Source organism: Anthonomus grandis, chromosome 4 (genome assembly GCF_022605725.1).
Source record: "Anthonomus grandis grandis chromosome 4, icAntGran1.3, whole genome shotgun sequence".
Classification (NCBI taxonomy): domain Eukaryota; kingdom Metazoa; phylum Arthropoda; class Insecta; order Coleoptera; family Curculionidae; genus Anthonomus; species Anthonomus grandis.
In genome coordinates this window covers 35,566,267-35,586,721 of record NC_065549.1, presented here as the reverse complement: position 1 = coordinate 35,586,721, position 20,455 = coordinate 35,566,267, and the positions used below count along the sequence as shown (strand labels likewise).

Genomic DNA, 20,455 nt, shown 5'->3' with positions numbered 1-20,455 from the left:
GTCTAGCTTTGATTCTACTGGAGTTTCGTAGACTAAAGACTTTACATGTCCCATAAGAAAAAATCGAGCGACGTTAAATCGGATGATCTAGGAGGCCAAGAACCTGCTCCACCTCTGGCAAACCCACGGTGCCCAAATCGCTGAGCCAAATACTCGCGTACTTGTACAGCAAAGTGAGCCGGCACTCCATCATGCTGAAACCACATTTGCTGTCTAACGGTTAGTGGAACATTTTTAAGGAGTTCTGGGAGAACTGCCTCCAAGAAACGCAGATAAATAGGTCCTGTTAATCGTTCCGGTAGAAGCTATGGCCCAATTAAATAATCATCAACAATGCCTGCCCATACGTTGACAGACCAACGATTCTGATATTTTCTTGGAAAAATTGCGTAAGGATTTTCTTCCCAAACATGGCTATTCCTATTAATAAAAATACCGTCTCTTGTGAAAGAGGCTTCGTCGGTCCACAAAACATATCGTAAAAAAATTGAAAACTCTAGGATGTTAAGCGGCTACCTTGAACTTTCTGGAAGTGGTAAGGATGGAGTTGTTGCTCGTGTAGTACCCAGACAGAAGCGTTACCCGTATTCATATTCTTAGCGACGTCACGTGTGCTATTTGATGGTTCATCGGCAACTCGCTAAAGCACCTCTTCTTCAAATTCGACCGTTCTTACGGTTCGAGCAACACCAGTATCATGTATCTTTGTCTTAAACATGCCTGTCTCAGCGAGCCGCCGATGAACCGCAATAAACTTTTTGTATCCAGGATGCTGTCGTTCGGGATAACGTTCATAATACAACCGCGATGCTCTTGATTGGTAAAGTTTTCCATTAGCAATAAATATTTAAAAATTGTAAGCTATAAAATTTTTAAACATGACATTGAGAATTGACATTGATAAGCGTTGATTTTAAATAATTGTTGTTATGGTATCATGTACAAAAGGTAAAAATAAATGCAGCAGATCCTATTTAGGTAATTAATGTTTTTTATAAATTTTAACGTGTCTTAGGGCCGTAGTGGCGTAGTGACACATTTCCGGACATGGGTTCCTATACTCAAATGGATTTTTCTGTTGTACTGAACAACCTCCAGAAGTTTGATTGCATAGTTCTGAAACACCCTGTACAATAAACTTGATTTAACATATAATACAAATAAACAAATTACAATATTAAAATTAAAACTTTAACACTAAAACATGTTAAAAAAGGACACAGTTCATTTAAAATCTCTGCTAAAAAGTCTCCTATTTCATAGTAGCCTTTTGGAACAAGCAATCTTTTTACACTTTTTCGAAAGAGCTTTTTATTATGAATCTCTTTGGTATCTGTGAGAAGATGATTATACAGCTTTTTACCATCGGAAATGAAATATTTTTTTATTGATATACAATTCCGATAAAATTACATTATTGGCCCTTCTACTGCTATATTCATGTCTTTCTGTTACATTTCTATAGTTTTTGATATTTTTTGTGAATAAGACAAACGGATTCCAAAATGAATAAAGAAGGCAGAGTTAAGATTTTGTGTGAAATAAAAAGTTTTTTGCATGAATCCCTCGCTCCGATTTTGCAAATGTATCTGATAGCCCTTTTTTGTAACACAAAAACACTTTTGAACACAACATGCACTACAGAGACATAATCCATACCTTAGATTTAATTCATTTATTGCAAAATAAGTATTTTTGAAAACACTAAACTCAACCTCCTGGGACACCACCTTAAGAGCATAACAATTTGATGCTAGTTTATTGCTTAGTAGCCTAATATGGCTTTCAAATTTTAATTTATTGCCTATTTCCAAAAATTTATTTTCACTGAAATTATTTAAAGCGCTTGTGCCGAAAGATACTTTACTTAAACTGCATTTAAAATATATAATGGTAGTTTTGGCAATATAAAAATTACATATGAATCGTCAGTTGTCCTTTTGACGTAAAAACTGACCAGAACTATGCTTTTATTTTTTCCAGGATATTTTCTAACTAAATCAAATAGACAATGAGGCTACTTTTCGATGACACAGTCTTAGTCGAAAATATTATGACTTTATGATGGCTGCAATAGCTAGGCCAGATTGTCGAGGAGATGAACAACAGAAATTGTATAATATAGACGCAAAAGCACAAGAAATAATTGTTACAACGACCACTTACACATATACTTTCTTGTGAACATTCTTTAGATATGTGAAATAAATATACGTCAGTCTATGACAAAGAATCGGAGGTCAGTATTCATCTTCTTCAACAAAGTACATCATTTTTGGTGGCAAAAGGCCAGAAAAAATATGAAAAAACTAATTTGTGTATGTCAAAAAGTAGGTTATGTTAAATCTTGTTTTTCTAAAAAAAAGGATAAACCGGCGGATAAAAAAGAGGGTGCACAAACCTAAAAGAAATAAAGATGAGCAGACAAGTAAAATTAGGAAATGGGGATAAAAGGAGTTACAAATGTAATTTTGAGCATTTAATGGCAATAATTTGATTAAATCAACTTTATTGCATGTGTTATATGTGCCAGAGTTAAAATCTATTCTATTCTCAGCAGGATGTGCATTAGACAAAGAGTACGTTATGCATTCTATTAATAGAAAATGCGAATTTGTAGTTAAAAATGGTCGTAGCATTGCGTAAGAATAAGCTATAGAAAATGCATTTTTCACAATAAAATAATTTGAGAAGTTTTATAAATATTTTAGTTCCAGAAAGTACTTTGGATATGGATAGCTTTGAAGCTAGTTGTTCGAATGGAATATCTGAATGTTACACTGCTAAGATAATAGAAACTTTGAATACTTGGCATTGAAAATTAGTACGCTAAAATATGGAAAATATGTAAAAGATTAGTGTTTCATGAATGTGAATCCAGGGCTGTTTGAAACAGAACTATGTTTTAAATAGGACTGGACCAAGCGGTGGTATAAGAAATCTGTAGACATTAATATTTTCCAAAAGTTTGGGATATTCTTGGGTTACAGTAAAGATGCAAACGAATATAGAATCTATATATTAGAAAATTAGGTAGAAATTCTTTGAGAGATTATATTGTAGTAGAGAACCATAGAGTTAAATGGAGGAATAAAGAAGAGTGAAAAATGTGATATTCAAGATAAAGATGATATAAACCCAGAAATAAGGAATATGGCAAAAAATACCAGTGATAGTGAAATAGGCTTAGAAAGAGACGAAGAGACGAACAAGAAAGGCCAGACGAAAGTCTAAGTAACGAAATTTCAAAAAGAGTGAAAAAAACCAATCACTTGATAGAAAACAGGATAAGAGATACAATCTTAGAAGAATGACTAAGATGCCAATGAGATTTAAGGACTATGACATAGATGAACAAACTATTTTGATGACATGTATAGATGAAAATGAACCCCTGATATACGACAAGGCAATGACAAGTAGTGAGGCAAGAATGTGGGAAGAAGCAATAGCCTTAGAAATAAGTGCTTTAGAAGAAAACGATACATGGATTTATGTGACTGATGAAAGTGTAGGACAAGCCAAGGTTATAGAATATTAATAGATGTTTAACATATAGAGAAATAATAATGAAAATGTGTTTAAGTTTAATACAAGATTGGCTATTAAGGAGTTTCAAGGAAAAAGTATGTTTTTTAGTATTATTGATAGTCCAGTTGCAAAATAACAATCAATTAAGATATTCTAAGTGTTATATAATAATTTTACATCATCAGTTAGATACTATTTTACATCATTAGTTAGGTACATCAGTTAGATGTATGTAGTGCCTTTCTAAATGGAGAGATTAAAAATGATTTTTTGTAAAGCTGCCAAAAGCGTTTAGAGATATGGAAGGTAAAGTGTGTAAGCTAGAAAAAACCTTTACCTATATACTATCTAAAAGCCTCATGAAAACACTGGAATGATAAATTTCCTGAATAAATGTCAGAAATGTTGTTTTAAAGATCTGAATATGAATATTCTATATATGTTAAAACAACCGATAATAATAAAGTGTATATTTTAATTTGCGCGAATAATATACTTGTTGCAGGGACAAATAAAAAAGAAATTGGAAATGTAACAAACAGTAACTTTAAGATGAATAAGTTAAATACGATTAAGCAGTTTTTAGGAATGACTAGAACACAAAATTTATCTCAGGGTAAAATAATTATAAGTCAGACAAGATATTTGAAAAACGCACTTAATAAATTTGGGAATTGTCGAATTGTAAACCATCAAAGAGACCTATGAATAGTAATTTTTATCATTATTGTTTCAAAAGGGAAAAATCAAAAAGTTTAGAGATAGAAAAGAAGTATCCAGAAGGAATGGAAATTGGGCCACTAATGCATGCAATGCTGTGTTCGAGACCTGGTATATGTATTTCTACCAGTATACTAGCCGATATTAAAATTTGTGCAAGTTTTGCTTTATGGACTACCGTAAAGAAAATTGTAAAAATTTAATAATACGTTATTCAGATTCAGATTCGGCGGGTGATATAAAGTCTACTTCAGGATACATCTTTAAAGTATTTAACTGCAAACCTTCATGGGCTTCTTAAAAACGGTCAATTGTTAGTTTGTCTTCAACTGAAGCTAAATATATCAATGCGTGAGTAAGATTTGTTGGCTCAGATATTTGTTTAATGATTTGAAAGTTTTTGACAACTTTATTCAGGAATTAGTGCTCGTGGACTGTAAAGGTATGCAAGTATTCTGAATTTCATAAAACATTTAAGCATGTGGACATAAGATTTAATTTTGTGAGACAAAATTAAAAACAATGTGGTTATAATAAAATATATTAGTACACATGAGCAACAAGCCGATTTATTGACTAAACTTTTAGGTTTTATACAGTTTTAAAAATTTTGTAAAAATTTATGTTTAGAATAAAATAAAAGTTTTAAAAGGAAAAATATTAAAAAATAAAAAAAAAACTATTTATTTAGAGAAAAGAGATTTCTCGTTTAGGGAGGGCGTTATAAGTGTTGGTTAAGTAACGTAAATATTTTTCAATACAACAATTCGTATACTTTTATAAAAGGTAAAAAACACGAAATCTACAGCATCACAAATACATTTAATAAAATAACGAAGGTTACATGTTTCGCTCGACTAGAGCATCATCAGACCTAAACAATAATTAAAATTATATAACCCGAAAAAAGGAGAATTCAACAAAAACTTACCATAACATACACAAAACACCTAATATTTAAGTAAACAAAGATTACAATAAAGTGGCACTATCTATGTACAAAGAACTCAACTAAACAATCAAATCCTTTATACATTTCAGAAATCTAACCATCATTTAGGAGTCGGGAACTACTTGAGGTTATTAAAAACTAGGTGGCCATCAAAATCAAACCTTTCATTAACACAGGACAGATCTGGGCTTTTAAAAAGCTTTACTAATCTCCATTGTCTCCAACAAGTCTAGTTTTTTACTTTTGTTGCATTGATGCAGTATTTTTATATTTTGGCTGTCAGGAAAATCATGTTTGGAGTCGAGAAGGTGATTAGCAAAAGCTGATCTGGTCACTGTGATTTCGGTATTTTTAAATTTATTGTATTGGGCCTTGTGTTCACTAATCCTAGTAGAAATCTTCTCTTTGTGGTGGCACTCTTTACACCTAATCTCATAAACTCCTGGAGAAGATAGCGGGGGTAGTTTATCTTTAGTTTTAATTAGATGTCTATTTAAGGTATTATTGGTTTTAAAACTGGGGTTATGCCAAAGGGAGAAAAAAAGCGGGATAATTGTGACGAAATTGGTCCAAAATAAGTAAACGACCTAAAAGTTTTGATATTGTTTGTTTGTTGTCTGATAAAATTAAATGATAATTTATACTTGTTCACATACTGAAAATACATTTTATATATAGGTTTAAGAGGGAAAAAGTTACTGACTGCTAGTTGTTTAATGGTAAGGAATTCTTTTTTAAAAGCTTCACGAGAAAGTGGGATGTTAAAAAGTCTGTAAAATAAAGAATGGAAAGCAGCAAATTTATGTGAGGACGGTGATGTTGAATTATATTGTATAATATTATCTGTTGTTGCTTGTTTACGAAATATTTCAAAGGATATCTTATTTCTTTCCCTCTTAAGTAGTAAATCTAAGAATGGTAAGGTGTTGTTCTGTTCCCCTTCGATTGTGAACTCAATTTTAGAGTGAAGAGAGTTGACATAATTATGGAAATTTGTAAGCTCTACCTCACTTCCATTCCAAATCAAACATATATCATCCACATACCGTTTATAAAAGATGATATTATTTTTAAAATTACTGCTCATTATTTTTGTTTCTAAGTTGCTAAAAAATACTTCACTAAGAAATGGCGATAAACAAGAGCCCATTGCTAGACCTTCTTTTTGTTTGAAAAAAACGGTTGTTAAATTGGAAAAAATTTTGATCTAACACAGTAGAAAGAAGCAAAAGTAGATTTTCCACCAAAAGTGAATCAAGTTTCCCCCTGAGAAGATCTTTGACTAAGACCAGACAATCAGCGGGTGGAATGCTTGGAAATAAGTTTTTCACGTCTAGCGATATAAGCTGGGCTGTATCTGGAACGTGAACATTCTGAATGCTTTTGGCAAAATTCACTAAATTTGTTACAGAATATGGTGCTTTGAAGTTTGAGACATTTCTAAGAATGTTGTTAAGCCAAGATGATAACTGGTAACAAGGGGAGTCAACAAAGGAAACCACAGGTCTAATTGGCATGCTAGTTTTATGGACTTTTGGCAACCCATATAATAGAGGTGTTTTAGGGTTCATGGGATATAGTTTTTGTTTTGTGGAATTAAAATATTCTAAGGTTACCAAGGTCATGTCTTTTTTAAAAGCCCAGATCTGTCCTGTGTTAATGAAAGGTTTGATTTTGATGGCTACCTAGTTTTTAATAACCTCAAGTAGTTCCAGACTCCTAAATGATGGTTAGATTTCTGAAATGTATAAAGGATTTAATTGTTTAGTTGAGTTCTTTGTACATAGATAGTGCCACTTTATTGTAATCTTTGTTTACTTAAATATTATGTGTTTTGTGTATGTTATGGTAAGTTTTTGTTGAATTCTCCTTTTTTCGGGTTACATAATTTTAATTATTGTTTAGGTCTGATGATGCTCTAGTCGAGCGAAACATGTAATAATGGATGAGTTTTTCGAGTTAAACAATTCGTATTATAAATAACTTGAGCGTACAGCCATGGGTACCCTCTCACATGTTAGCAAAGCTGTTAATGAACCGTTTTGAGTTAAATACAAAAAATATATTTCATTACTTTTCACGAGATGGTTAGGATATATTAATAATGTGCTTGCCATATTCAACATAAGCAAATGCAATATTAATAATTTTGTAGAAAATCTAAGTAACTGTTTTCTATTCATTAAATTTACCTTCGAATAAAAAACAAAAATCAACTTCCATTTTTGGATACTTTTGTCATCAAAAATAATATATCGCTTAGTATTTGATAATTATAGAAAAGAAACACATACGTTTAGAGATATAAATACTCAATTATAACCATTGTTTTAACTAAAAATGGCGAAATCCATAAAATAGAGAGCTTGTTACATCGGTTGGCCTCGCATCCTTTAAGTAGTAATAGATTTATTATGGAGAAAGAAATAATTTAAACAACTGAAACAATCAATGGTTATGACAATAGGATGATTGAAAGCTGATTAAAAAACATTGGTTTAAAGCTAATCCTAAAAGCTCTACCACATTTCAAAAAGATGAAAATAAGCAAACTTTAGTTTCAATACTATATGAGATACTCTATCTTGACAAAAGGATTTAATAGGGTTTTTAAAGGTCTTAGACTGGTCTAAGAAAGTTTGGAAAGTTAAAAGGTTAGAAATATTTAAGGAAACCCAAAAGATAAAATGAAACCAATGAAAAGTCTAGGATCTATGAGATTAATTGTAAGGAATGTGATAGGAAATACATAGGGCAAACAAGAATCAATTAATATCAGATTTAAAGAAAATGTAAAAGTTTGGTTAAATATGTTTTACATACTGGCCAGTTTGTAGGAATAAACAACTTAAAATTTCTTAAACCAATTAATAACAATCAAAACTTAAACGTATACGAAAGTTTAGCAGGATTCAAAAATCAAAATACCATTATTAATAAGGGTCCAATCCCTTATAGACATTTTCTACTGTAGTAACTATTTAAACTATGTTCAGACTTGCTTTATTCGATTTTTCGCTCAATTAATTACATCTTGAGTATGTAAGGCGACTTATAAGTAGCGTTAGTTTAGTTTTAATCTTCTCCCGAAGATAAGATCATGAAACACGTGTCAAGAATAAAACAAACAATTTTGGTTATTAGTAAAACTGTTTTTTGATTTGAATAACGCAAAAACGTTACAACTAGAGGTCTATTAAAATATAATGTCATCAGAAAATATAAAGACTGTGTTACGTATACAAAAAATTAAAATTAAAAGTTGTGTATTTTAAATTATATCTAATCTATTAACATGTTTGAAAATGTTAAATAAATCATGAATAATATTACTGATTTACTAAAACCTTAAGTGTAGAAGAGAAGCTACCTTCATAAAAAAACACTACGGGCTAGCACTGTTTTCATGTGGTGCAAAATCAAACTTTCAACAAATCACAATAAAATATACTTTTTAGACTTACTATTGCAATTTCCTATTGGTGGCATCCGAAACCCAGATAAAGGGTCTGACGTTGCGAATGGAAAGGGTCTCTGCCCAAAGGCAAAATGGAACTGTTGTTGCTGTCCTAAAAAAGAAAGCACTATATTAAAACTGATGACTGTCCTTTTCTAAATTGAATTTTTTGATAGAAATAAATAGACAATTATTACTATATTTGTTAAAATTTTTCTAACAATATTAACGATTCTTTTTAACTTTTAACTATATATTTTAAATATTAAGACTTATAATAAAAATATTTTTTATAATAAGTCTAATTATTTAATTTAACGTCTAAAACTGATAATGCTAAATCGCACAGTTTAAGCTAAAAATTGTAGGTCCATGTAAGTTAAGAAAAAAGAAAACATTTTTTCATTGACTTCTAAAATTACTCTTCAGATACATAGGTTATAAAATTTATATTATATACGAATATTTTATACAATAGAATTAACATTATATTATATTAATATGTTTTATTTTTTATATTATAGTATTATACTGGGTGATTGATGTTTGATGATACCTTAGGCGTTTACGGAAAATTGAAATTTTTTTGAAAATTTGGCATCATGGGTTTTGGCTAATGATTTAAAATATTTTTAGCGAAGCAGCCCCTGCCGCTTATACCAAAAAGTAGTAGCAAATTTGTTATCTTAAATGGAATACTCTATATATTATTTTATTTTCCAATCCACTATTGCTTTATAATTGTTTTTGTATAAGGTGTTCTTATACCTATTTTTAGTGGTTTTCGAGAATTAATTTATTATTTTCTCAATTATATTACCAAAACATAGCTCTAAATAAATTTTTATTACTACGGCACTGGAATGCGCAGAAAATTGAAATTATGGGCGTGATTTACGAAAGTATTGTACATTAGTCTTCACTATAAAAATTTGTTCTACATTATACAGGGCTGGTCAAAATTAGTGATTTTACCGCTAACTTGAGAAAAATGCATTTTAAATAAAACATCCTGTATATTATAACTAAGGAAAAAAAAAAATCTTAAAGGAAATTGAAATCCCTTTCTAACGAGGTATTATGTTCCTATATTTAAGTAGTTTGTTTGTGAAATAAAAGCAAGTTTCTGCAAAAAATCGGAATATTTTGACATATTTTGCTGCACAGCTGAAATTTCTTATATAACACATTCTTTTCTTCTTCTCTTAGCAAGTATTTAGTTACTCAGACATTGCTAATGTTTTTTCTCCAAGAAAATAATCATTTTTTTTTCTTAAAGGCCTCACATTAACATGGATTTTTATTTGGAAATTTACTAAGCTGACTTTTACTTGCTGCGGGACCATCCATACTGTACCTTGTTTTAAAGCTAATCGTTTTTCTTTTGTAATTTCAAGGTACACTGAAGTTAAAGTTGAATTTAAATATAAGTTTTTCCACATTCAGTATCAGCTGCACCACTTTTATATCAACACAATTTTAACAGACTAATTCATTTATACCAACTTGAAAACCTAATAATCTAACAATACACTAACTGTGATGTGATATATCAGAACAATTTTAATTATATCTATAATAATTATATTTTTATCTCAAATAAAATCTCTTTTTACCATATGGATTAAATTCAAAAAGTATTTGTAGATAGAACAAATTATTACTGTAGTAATTTTAAAATTGATATTCACTTTAATACTTACTACATTTAAAACTTAAGTGGTTTCGTCTAAATCTTACAAATTACAATTCATATAAGTCACAAATGCATCTTTTTAGCACAAGTCTAAATGGCGTATATTGCTACTAATTCTTACTTATCATTAAGAAACGAAGGACATTCTAATCGTTAACTGTTATTTCACCAACGTATGCATCAAAGATTTTTAGTAAATCGCCTAACGTTTTTAAAACTGGGTACCGTTTCTGCGTTATAGTAACCAAGGAAAGTAAATAAAATACATGTTCTAGTGAACTAGAAATCATAATTAGCATATAATTTTATTAAAAGCAAATATGTTAAAGGCCTTGGAAATAAAAATGTGGTTATGTTAACGATTAACTTTAAAATAGGTAAAATATACTTAAAAAGTAAAGACAGTAATTCTTAATTAAAAAAACACCAAGTCCAACACCACAATTTTTTAAAATTACTTCGGTTGTAGAAAAAGGAAAGCGAACATGTATTTTGCGCTTTAAAATACAATTACTGAATATTATTCTTTATGCACTAATCTAGTCTTGACATTTTCAAAATGCATTTTACTATTTTCTCAACATCGCAGCTTCATCTTAGTAACCAACATTAGTTTAGAAGAAAAAACATGGTTAGGAATACTTGTCATAAAGGTTGGGGAAACTAAAACTATCATGTTTTTGTTACGGGGTGAGTCACCTCTTAAACGCCCTTCAGTCCAACTATAAATTAAAGGCTACATTGAGAAAACTTTTATTGTACAAGAAATATTTTTCCACCTAATGTAGGACTAGTAACAAAACATGCAATAATTAATAAAGTGGATTTCTTATTAAATTATTATGTCTTTTAATTGATTGACCCGCTCACACATTCACAAGAACACATTCTTTGATCAATTCAAAATAAATATTTTTTTTTAAGTTCAATTTTTCTATAGCAATTAATAATGCTATAGAGAAATGGAAATGTTTAAATAATTAATAGGAGTTTTTATGATATCAATTTTGTAAAAAAAAAATATTTTATTTAAAAATTCTGCATTATATCGAATTGGAATGTGTCGAAGGCGTGATATAAATGTGTTTAAATATTTAAGTATATTGCGTTATGGAATGTAATAAAAAATGAAGTGCAAAATATTTTGTCAGTAGGTACAAATAATAAAATAAAAGTCCAAAACCATCCAATTGGAAACTTAATTCCATCAAATTAATATTTTGTGTACTAAATGTAAATCAGACATGGCTGATACAGTTTGGCTAAAAAAGTTCGGATGGTTTTTATTTGCGGTTCTAAAAGAAAAAACTTCTAAAGAATTTAACAAAATACACTTTAAAAGAAATGTAAGTATATCAGAAAATTGATTCCCAAATTTAAAGCAAAATGATCAGTAGCAACAAAGAAAAGGGTTTAAAGGCAAATCCTAATTGATGAAGCGGCACAGGTAGAAATGTTAGGTCATTTTGCCACGAATCATTTTATCATTTGTCAAGTACTTATATTGTTTCACTGACGAATGATTTTTTTTAAGTCATTGCTTTAAAAAATCTAACTGTAGATAACATATAAATATATACAGTGCTTTCATTTCAAAATAAACCACCTTTTATAAATTCTTAAAAAAAACATAATCAATTTAGATATACAGGGGGACGTTTAATTTTATATTTGACAAAGTTCTGCCAATCACCTCTAGCTAATCTCACTTTCATATATCAAATGAGATCCCGCGTCGTGTGACACATCATTGTAAGCAGCATTAAAATGTCTATTTAACAGTGCCAAACAAAAATTAAATCGGTTAACGTACCGGCGAAGAGTGACCAAAAATATCTGGGAATAATAGGTATTTTATCGATCTAAAGCTTTTGTATTTCAAATGGTTGCCTCATAGTGTCACACAATATTTTAAATGACAAACAATTTTCCATCTTATTCTGCCAAAAAGATTGATCGCAACTTGAAGCAATTTACCATTAAAAATGTAAAGTAATAAGCAGTTCATTGAGTCCAATTTTTTTTTAAATATGCATCTATTATTTGCCAGAAAATAACTAATAATTTATTATAAAATTCTTCCTAAAATTTTTTGCAGTAGAACATTAGGCGGATTTATTTTACTAATATTTTTGGCAGCACTTAATAGGATTTAAAAGATTGAATTACTCGCGAATGCAGAGATATTAGCGGACGAACACTTGCCAATATTCGTGAGGAATTACAAAACAGACTTTATTATTGTCTCGCGAATACCGGAGCACATTTTGAGCTCAAATTAATTCTTTGAACTCATTAAATTGTTATTTTTAACACCTTTACGGTTTATAGACTTCCATTTCTTGTATACCATTATGTGGTAGATTGTATGCCCTTTAAAATGATGTATCACACTTAGGGTAGCAATTTGGCATATGGTATGACGTCGATATAATATTTATTATTACCAGACATATCAGCTAATTATTCACTGGTAGGTCAACAGATTTAAATTTTTTTAGCACTATTGAATGGATATTTGGATGCTGCTTACAATGATGTGTCACACGATTCTTATTTGGCATATCAAAGTGAGGTTAGCTGGAGGTGGGAAGGTCATTGACAGAAATTTGTCAAATATAAAATTAAACTTCCCCCTGTATATCTAAATTAACATGTTTTTTTTTTAAGTTATTAAGGATGATTCGTTTTGAAGTGAAAGCACTATATATAATAAACAGTTACAATTCTTAAACACAGTTTCAGCACATCTCACATTCCTTAGCACCAATACATAAGGTATATTAAGAAGGCCGCTACAATATAGCCCAATATTATGGCCTTAAGGACTTTTAATAAAAAGTTATATTTTCAAGGTCTTCGTTAACACTATAAAAGCGTTGGTTGTTACTAAATGTTTAACAGTTATTTTAAATAAATTAATAGCTGACAGAGTTTTTATTTCTTTGGAAAGTTTGTTATATAGTTGCAACGCCATTAATTCTGGCCCGCTTTGACACCTTCTCAGCCTAAAATAAGGAGCCATATATTACCATATAGTGTAATGACCCCTAGTCATTACACTATATGTGATAATTCTCATTCATCAGTTCATAGCATCTTTCAAGAGGTCAAGGGTGATGCTCTTTCCCCATCGGAAGCCGAAAAGAAGTCTCTTCCCTCAAAAAACGGAACCATCCGTGCAGGCATTTGTCTCTCAAATACATTTGAGATCACAGGAAGTGAGGATATCGGTTTATAATTCATGACAAGATTACTATCCCTCTTTTTATGTTTTGTTGTAGTTTTTCTGTGCTTTCCATCATTTCACTTAAACAAAGTGATACCTGATATTAAACGGTAATCAGTTTTGTTTTAACCATGGTTTGGATTTTGAGAAATTATTTGCCAAGTTTTCTATATTTCGTGTTATGTACCTTTTTTATAAGTTGTTTTCCCATTTTATATTTATGTATTTTCTACTTTCTTGAGTCTGTTTGACCTGTTAGCCTGGTTATTTTAAAATAAACAAAGGTAGGTCCGCTCAGGTAACAGCCTCAATTTCTTAATGACACTTTTCCAAGTCAGTGAATTGGACGATGAGGTTAATTATAATAGCTAGCTCCGGAAAGTCCCCCGATCTAATAGCCCCAAACTTTCTTTCTGGGACAACTTGAGCCAAGGTCCTTTTCCTTAAAATATAACCTTCCTCAGTAGATCTTTGATAACCCATTGTTAGAGAATGCCGATTCAGACTTCCGAACAAATGTTTAAGAATAGGCTGGTGATAATTGAATTTCCTGCTCTCTTATAAAACACGTCCTTCAATTTTTGGTGACACCGATTACATATCTTGTTAATCTATCATTTCAGGAGGGCTCATTTCCTTCTGCTGTAAAGAACTCTATTGTTGTCCCTATCTATAAAGATAGGATCTTCGAAATCCGATAATCCGAATTTGTATCAGTCTATGGAAATAAATATTTGAGTATTGAGTATTGATTGAAAAAACTCGTCCATTATCTCAAAGAGACCTACGTAACTAGAGAAAAAATGAAAACTCTAAGTCTCAGTCTCAAAATATCTTTTTATTTATTAATCAGGTAACATGTTTCGCTAATAAAGCATAATCAGACCTACAATAAGCAGAAAAACACACGTAAATACAATAAAACCTTACACTAAAACAAAATCAAATATTAAAAATTAGTTAAAATTACCTTATAGCTAGATGACCTGCTAAGTACTGACAAATAAAATTTAAATCTGAGAATACCTACATATTTTATAATGAAAACAATAACACGGCACAAAAATTCAACAAAAAATGTAAAACGTGACAGGTGTAGTATACCCACGCTCTAAAGTCGATCTCGGTGAAACACCAGACCGTTATCCACTCGGCCAGCCCTGCTTATGAATATTAGAGTCAAAGGCATATATGCGTATTGTGAGCAGAAACAAGAGGTTAGATAAGATTATTAAAGATAAGTCCTGTCTCAAAGGTGAAAACATCATTAACGCAAGTCAAAATTGGACTCCTTTTGGCTTTGGTGATTTCCATTTTCTCCAAGATATCCAACTTTCTACCCTTAGGGCACTCGTGAACAATGGAAACATTTTCAGGGACAAAAAAACTATGACCCATTGATAATAAATGGTTAGCAAATGCTGACTTAGTTTCTGTGGTGTCGGTGTCCCTGAACTTATTAACAAGGCTTAGGTGTTCCTGTACTCTTGTGGATACTCTCCTTTCTGATTGTCCCACATAAACAGCAGGGCAATCCTTACAAGTAATACAATATACACCCGATTTAGACAGAAGGTCACTTTTATCCAGCGTCTTTACTAGGTTCTTTCTTAGTGAGTTAGTCGTTTTGAAAGCTATGGAAAGGTTGAAAAGCTTAAAAAATTTTGCAAGTTGTTGAGAAATGCCGCCGAAATAACTAAGGCATCTAAAATTATTATTGTTGGTGATGTTGTTTGGTGGGTGGACGATGTGATAGGACAGTTTATATTTATTATAAAATTTGTAATATAATTTGTTCAAGCTGTAAAGTGAGAAATTATTGTTTACAGCAATTATATTTATAATATGTTCTTTTTGAAAAGCGTTTTTGGACAGAGGTAATTTAAATAAACGGTAGAACATTGAATTAAAGGCTGCGTATTTGTGTTGATAAAGGGAATTGGAGTTAAATTGGATTATATTATCTGTTGCAGAAGGTTTGCGATATACTTCAAAAGAAATACTGTTATTATTTCGGTATAAAAGAAGATCAAAAAGGGTAATTTTCCGTTTATCTCTCTTTCTAGCGTAAAAGAGATCTGATTATGAAGGGAGTTAATAAATGACAAAAAATCCAATAGCTCATTCTCGTCACCAACCCACAACACGCACACATCGTCCACGTACCTTTTATAAGCTCTCAAAAAAGCCCGCAAAACGACTTTTCATGATTTTCTCCTCCAAGTGACTCACGAAGACCTCGCTCAAAAATAGTGAAAGACAAGAACCCACGGCGAGACCAGATTTTTGCCTAAAGAATTGATCAATAGATTTGAAGAAATTTTGTTCCAAAACTAATAATAAAAGGTGGAATAGATTATCCACCACCAGTTTTTTGGCAAAGTACTATTATTGTTTAGCAGGATCTCAACCAATTTTAAACAATCTGAGGAGGGTATGCTAGGGAACAAGTTCTTTACATCTAAGAAATGCAAAATGGCATTGTTTGGAACATCTATTTGCTTTAGATATATGGCAAATTCAATTGAGTTTTTAATGGAGAATTCATTTCGAAAACCAGTTACTTCTCTTAAAGTATTGTTAAGCCAAGAGGATAATTTGTAGCAAGAAGAGCTTACGAAGAAAACTACTGGTCTTATCGGGTTTCCCTCCTTATGAATCTTAGGTAAGCCATAGAGCACAGGAGTACGTGGGTTCATAGGGTATAGGTTTAGTGGTGTTAAAGTATCCTAGAGTTATAAGACATCGATCTAGAGAATTCTTTAGTTTTGAGAAAAAACTAATCGTTGGATTCCTAGTAATAGCTACGAAGTTGTCAGTCGATAGAAAGTCTTGGAGGAAAAAAATCATGAAAAGTCGTTTTGCGGGGTTTTTGAGAGCTTATAAAAGGTACGTGGATGATGTGTGCGTGTTGTGGGTTGGTGACGAGAATGATTTATTGGATTTTTTGTCATTTATTAACTCCCTTCATAATCAGATCTCTTTTACGCTGGAAAGAGAGACAAACGGAAAATTTTACAGTATTTCTTTTGAAGTATATCGCAAACCTTCTGCAACAGATAATATAATCCATTTTAACTCCAATTCCCCTTATCAACACAAATACGCAGCCTTTAATTCAATGTTCTACCTTTTATTTAAATTACCTCTGTCCAAAAACGCTTTTTAAAAAGAACATAATATTATAAAAATTATTGCTGTAAACAATAATTTCTCACATTACAGCTTGAACAAATTATATTACAAATTTTATTATAAATATAAACTGTCCTATTACATCGTCCACCCACCGAACAACATCACCAACAATAATAATTTTAGATGTCTAGATGTCCTTCTACAAATTTAAACTTATTTTTAAACGATCTGAAAACACAAGGATTTATAGGAAAGCAAAATATGTGCAATATATTTATTGGGGATATTAACATTAATATTTTGGAGGAAACTGATATGAATGTAACTAAGTATTTAACTGTTATGTTGCAAAATGGATATATGTCGTGCATAAATCAAGCAACAAGAGAAACCCACAATTCTAAAAGAGCACTCGATCATATATTTTTAAAAATAGATCAGTTTGATTTAAGAAAAAACTCTATCTTACCATTAATCTTTAAAACTAATCTAACTGACCATTATCCTATTGGGCTATCTATTAAAAATGTAACAAAAAATATTGCCCAGTTTAATAGCATGCAACGGAAAGCAAATATAAATTACACAAATTTAGAAAATGATCTGGCTAAAGAAATATGGGAAGAAGTGTTTACAAACAACAATATAGAAGAGTCATATACCTGTTTTAAAAATAAAATTTTATATTTTCTAAGGAAACACACGTATATTATAACACTAAATAGCAAAACAAGAAAACGTAAGCCTTGGGTAACCCAGGGTATTATTAATTCTATAAAACAGAGAGATAGCATGAAAAAATCTTTAAACATGAACCATAATATTGCCGATAAAATAAAATATAAAAAATTTAGGAATAATTTAACTAAGGTGGCAAAAAATAATTATTATAAGCTAAAAATAGATGAATCCAAAAATGACTACAAAAAAACATGGAAATTTATTAATGAGATTACCAACCGTCAAAAAAAAGCGCCTCAAAATAATTTTTAAATAAAAGTAAATAATGACATAATACCAGATGAAGTAACAATTAGTAATACTCCTAATGAGTTTTTTACAAATGTAGGTTCAAAAATTCAAAAAAAATATCAATAAAAATTCATCGAGTTTTAAAGAAAAAATTAAAATTAATCCTAACTCCATGTTTCTTTTTCCAGTTAATACAAATGAACTTATAATGCACATTAAAACATTAAAAAATAACTCAGCACCAGGGGAAGATAAAATTTCAACTAATTTAATTAAAAGAATACATGTTCATATTTTAAAATCTTTAGTTTACTTAATAAATTTGTCATTTTCAACGTTTAACTTACCCTCTGATTGGAAAGTCTCTCTGGTATCTCCTATATTTAAATCAGATAATCGTGATGAAACTACTAATTATAGACCCATTTCTCTCATAAATAACTTTGCTAAGATATTTGAAAAATGTTTAAAGTCAAGAATAATGAATTTCCTGGAAAAGAATAATCTTTTATATCAAAAGCAATATGGTTTTCGAGATAAAAAAAATACGGAGAAAGCCGTATTTGATTTAGTTAATAATATTAACATTAATCTACAAAACAGAAAAAAAAGTTTAGCAGTTTTTATGGATCTTTCGAAAGCCTTCGATACTGTTTCACATGAAATTCTCTTTAACCGTTTAGAAAAAATTGGTATTCGAAACGAGCCTCTTAACTTATTAAAAAATTATTTATCAGATAGAAAACAATTTGTTAAGATTAATAACACAATGAGCTCTCCTAAATACATTAAAACCGGAGTTCCACAAGGGACAGTGCTGGGACCAGTACTCTTCCTTGTGTATATTAATAGTATAAGAAGCTTATTGGACGACTGCGAAGTTATTTCGTACGCAGATGATACTGCATTATTGTTTTCTGATAATTCTTGGAAGAGAGTCTTTAAAAAAGCCGAAATTGGCCTTAGTAAAATGTATGAGTGGCTCAACAATAGTCTTTTAAGTTTAAACTTTAATAAAACTTATTATATGAGTTTTTCCGCAACGTCAGTAGATCAACCACCGCCCACAGAGATTGTTATTCATAATAATGACTGCTTATCGCATAATAATGCATGTAATTGTATCAAAATAAAAAAAGTTGAAAAAATCAAATATCTGGGGGTTATACTGGATCAGTATCTTAAATGGGGGGAACATATTGCATTCGTTAATAAAAAAATTAGGAATATTTTCTATAAATTGTATCAGGTACGTGAAATCCTAAATGTAAAAATGTTAAAAACTTTATATAACGCACTAATAGAATCCAATTTAAGGTACTGTATTATTATATAGGGTTGCGCGTATAACAATACTATAAAGAAGTTGTTAATCACTCAGAATTCTGCACTAAAAATAATATTTAAAAGACCATATAGATTTTCAAATGGTGAACTATATAATAATCTAAATTTACTAAGTGTCAGAAATATTTATATCCATTCCACTTTAAACTATGTCCATACTACATTATCACCAATTAATAGTGATTCTATCAACTATCTCACAAGAGCAACAAAAGAGATAAATATGTTTATTCCATTTAAACGTACAAATGTGACCCAAAGATTTGTAACCTATTATGGACCAGTTCTTTTTAACACACTGCCTGCTGAATTGAAAAAATATTATAATTATCCAAAAATTTTCAAAGCCAAAACCAAACAATTTTTATTGAAAAATCAAACATTTTTTGAAACGCTGTTTTGAGTTTGTGGATATTGGGTTATTTTAGTGCATGTTAGTCGTAATTTTTACTACCTTTTTGTTCTCTCGCCTGTTTTCCGCCTGCATAGCGACCGGGCTGTTGCCATTCTTAACCTCTTAATATCTGTGCCATTTTTGGAAGAGGAAATCTGCACACAAGGTACGTCATTAGATGGCCTTAGGCCGATTCCTCTTCTTGGATTTTTGCATTAGGTATGTAGGTATTTAACGTTATTTTTCTTCTCTCATGAAATAGGGTTGTTATCTATTTTTATTTGTACCTATTTACCTGTGTAACAATAACACTTTTGTATATAACTTTACGTAATATATTTGAATTTGAATTTGCCTTAGTTATTTCGGCGGCATTTCTCAACAACTTGCAAAATTTTTTAAGCCTTTCAACCTTTCCATAGCTTTCAAAACGACTAACTTACTAAGAAAGAACCTAGTAAAGACGCTGGATAAAAGTGACCCTCTATCTAAATCGGGTGTATATTGTATTAATTGTAGGGATTGCCCTGCAATTTATGTGGGACAATCAGAAAGGAGAGTATCCACAAGAGTACAGGAACACCTAAGCCTTGTTACTAAGTTCAGGGACACCGACACCACAGAAACTAAGTCAGCATTTGCTAACCATTTATTATCAGCGGGTCATAGTTTTTCCGTCCCTGAAAATGTTTTCATTGTTCACGAGTGCCCTAAGGGTAGAAAGTTGGATCTCTTGGAGAAAATGGAAATCACCAAAGCCAAAAAGAGTCCAATTTTGACATGCGTTAATGGTGTTTTCACCTTTGAGCCAGGACTTATCTTTAATAATCTTATCTAACCTCGTGTTTCTGCTCACGATACGCATATATGCCTTTGACTCTAATATTCATAAACAGGGCTGGCCGAGTGGTTAACGGTCTGGTGTTTCACCGAGCTCGACTTTAGAGCATGGGTTCAAATACTTCACCTGTCACGTTTTTTCCTTTTTATATTTTTTATATTTTTTGTTAAATTTTTGT

At 30.7% G+C, this 20,455-nt stretch overlaps 1 protein-coding gene across 2 annotated transcripts in view; it reads right to left on the bottom strand.

The window, feature by feature from the left end:
* LOC126735609 (runt-related transcription factor 3) overlaps positions 1-20,455 on the bottom strand; it is a 163,697-nt gene that overhangs the window by 10,595 nt on the left and 132,647 nt on the right. The window contains exon 3 of one of the 2 annotated variants that reach the window (XM_050439670.1): positions 8,668-8,787. In XM_050439670.1, the coding sequence (XP_050295627.1) occupies positions 8,668-8,787 (120 nt within the window). The remainder of the gene's footprint in view (positions 1-8,667; positions 8,788-20,455) is intronic. The other variant, XM_050439671.1, reaches the window with a different exon arrangement.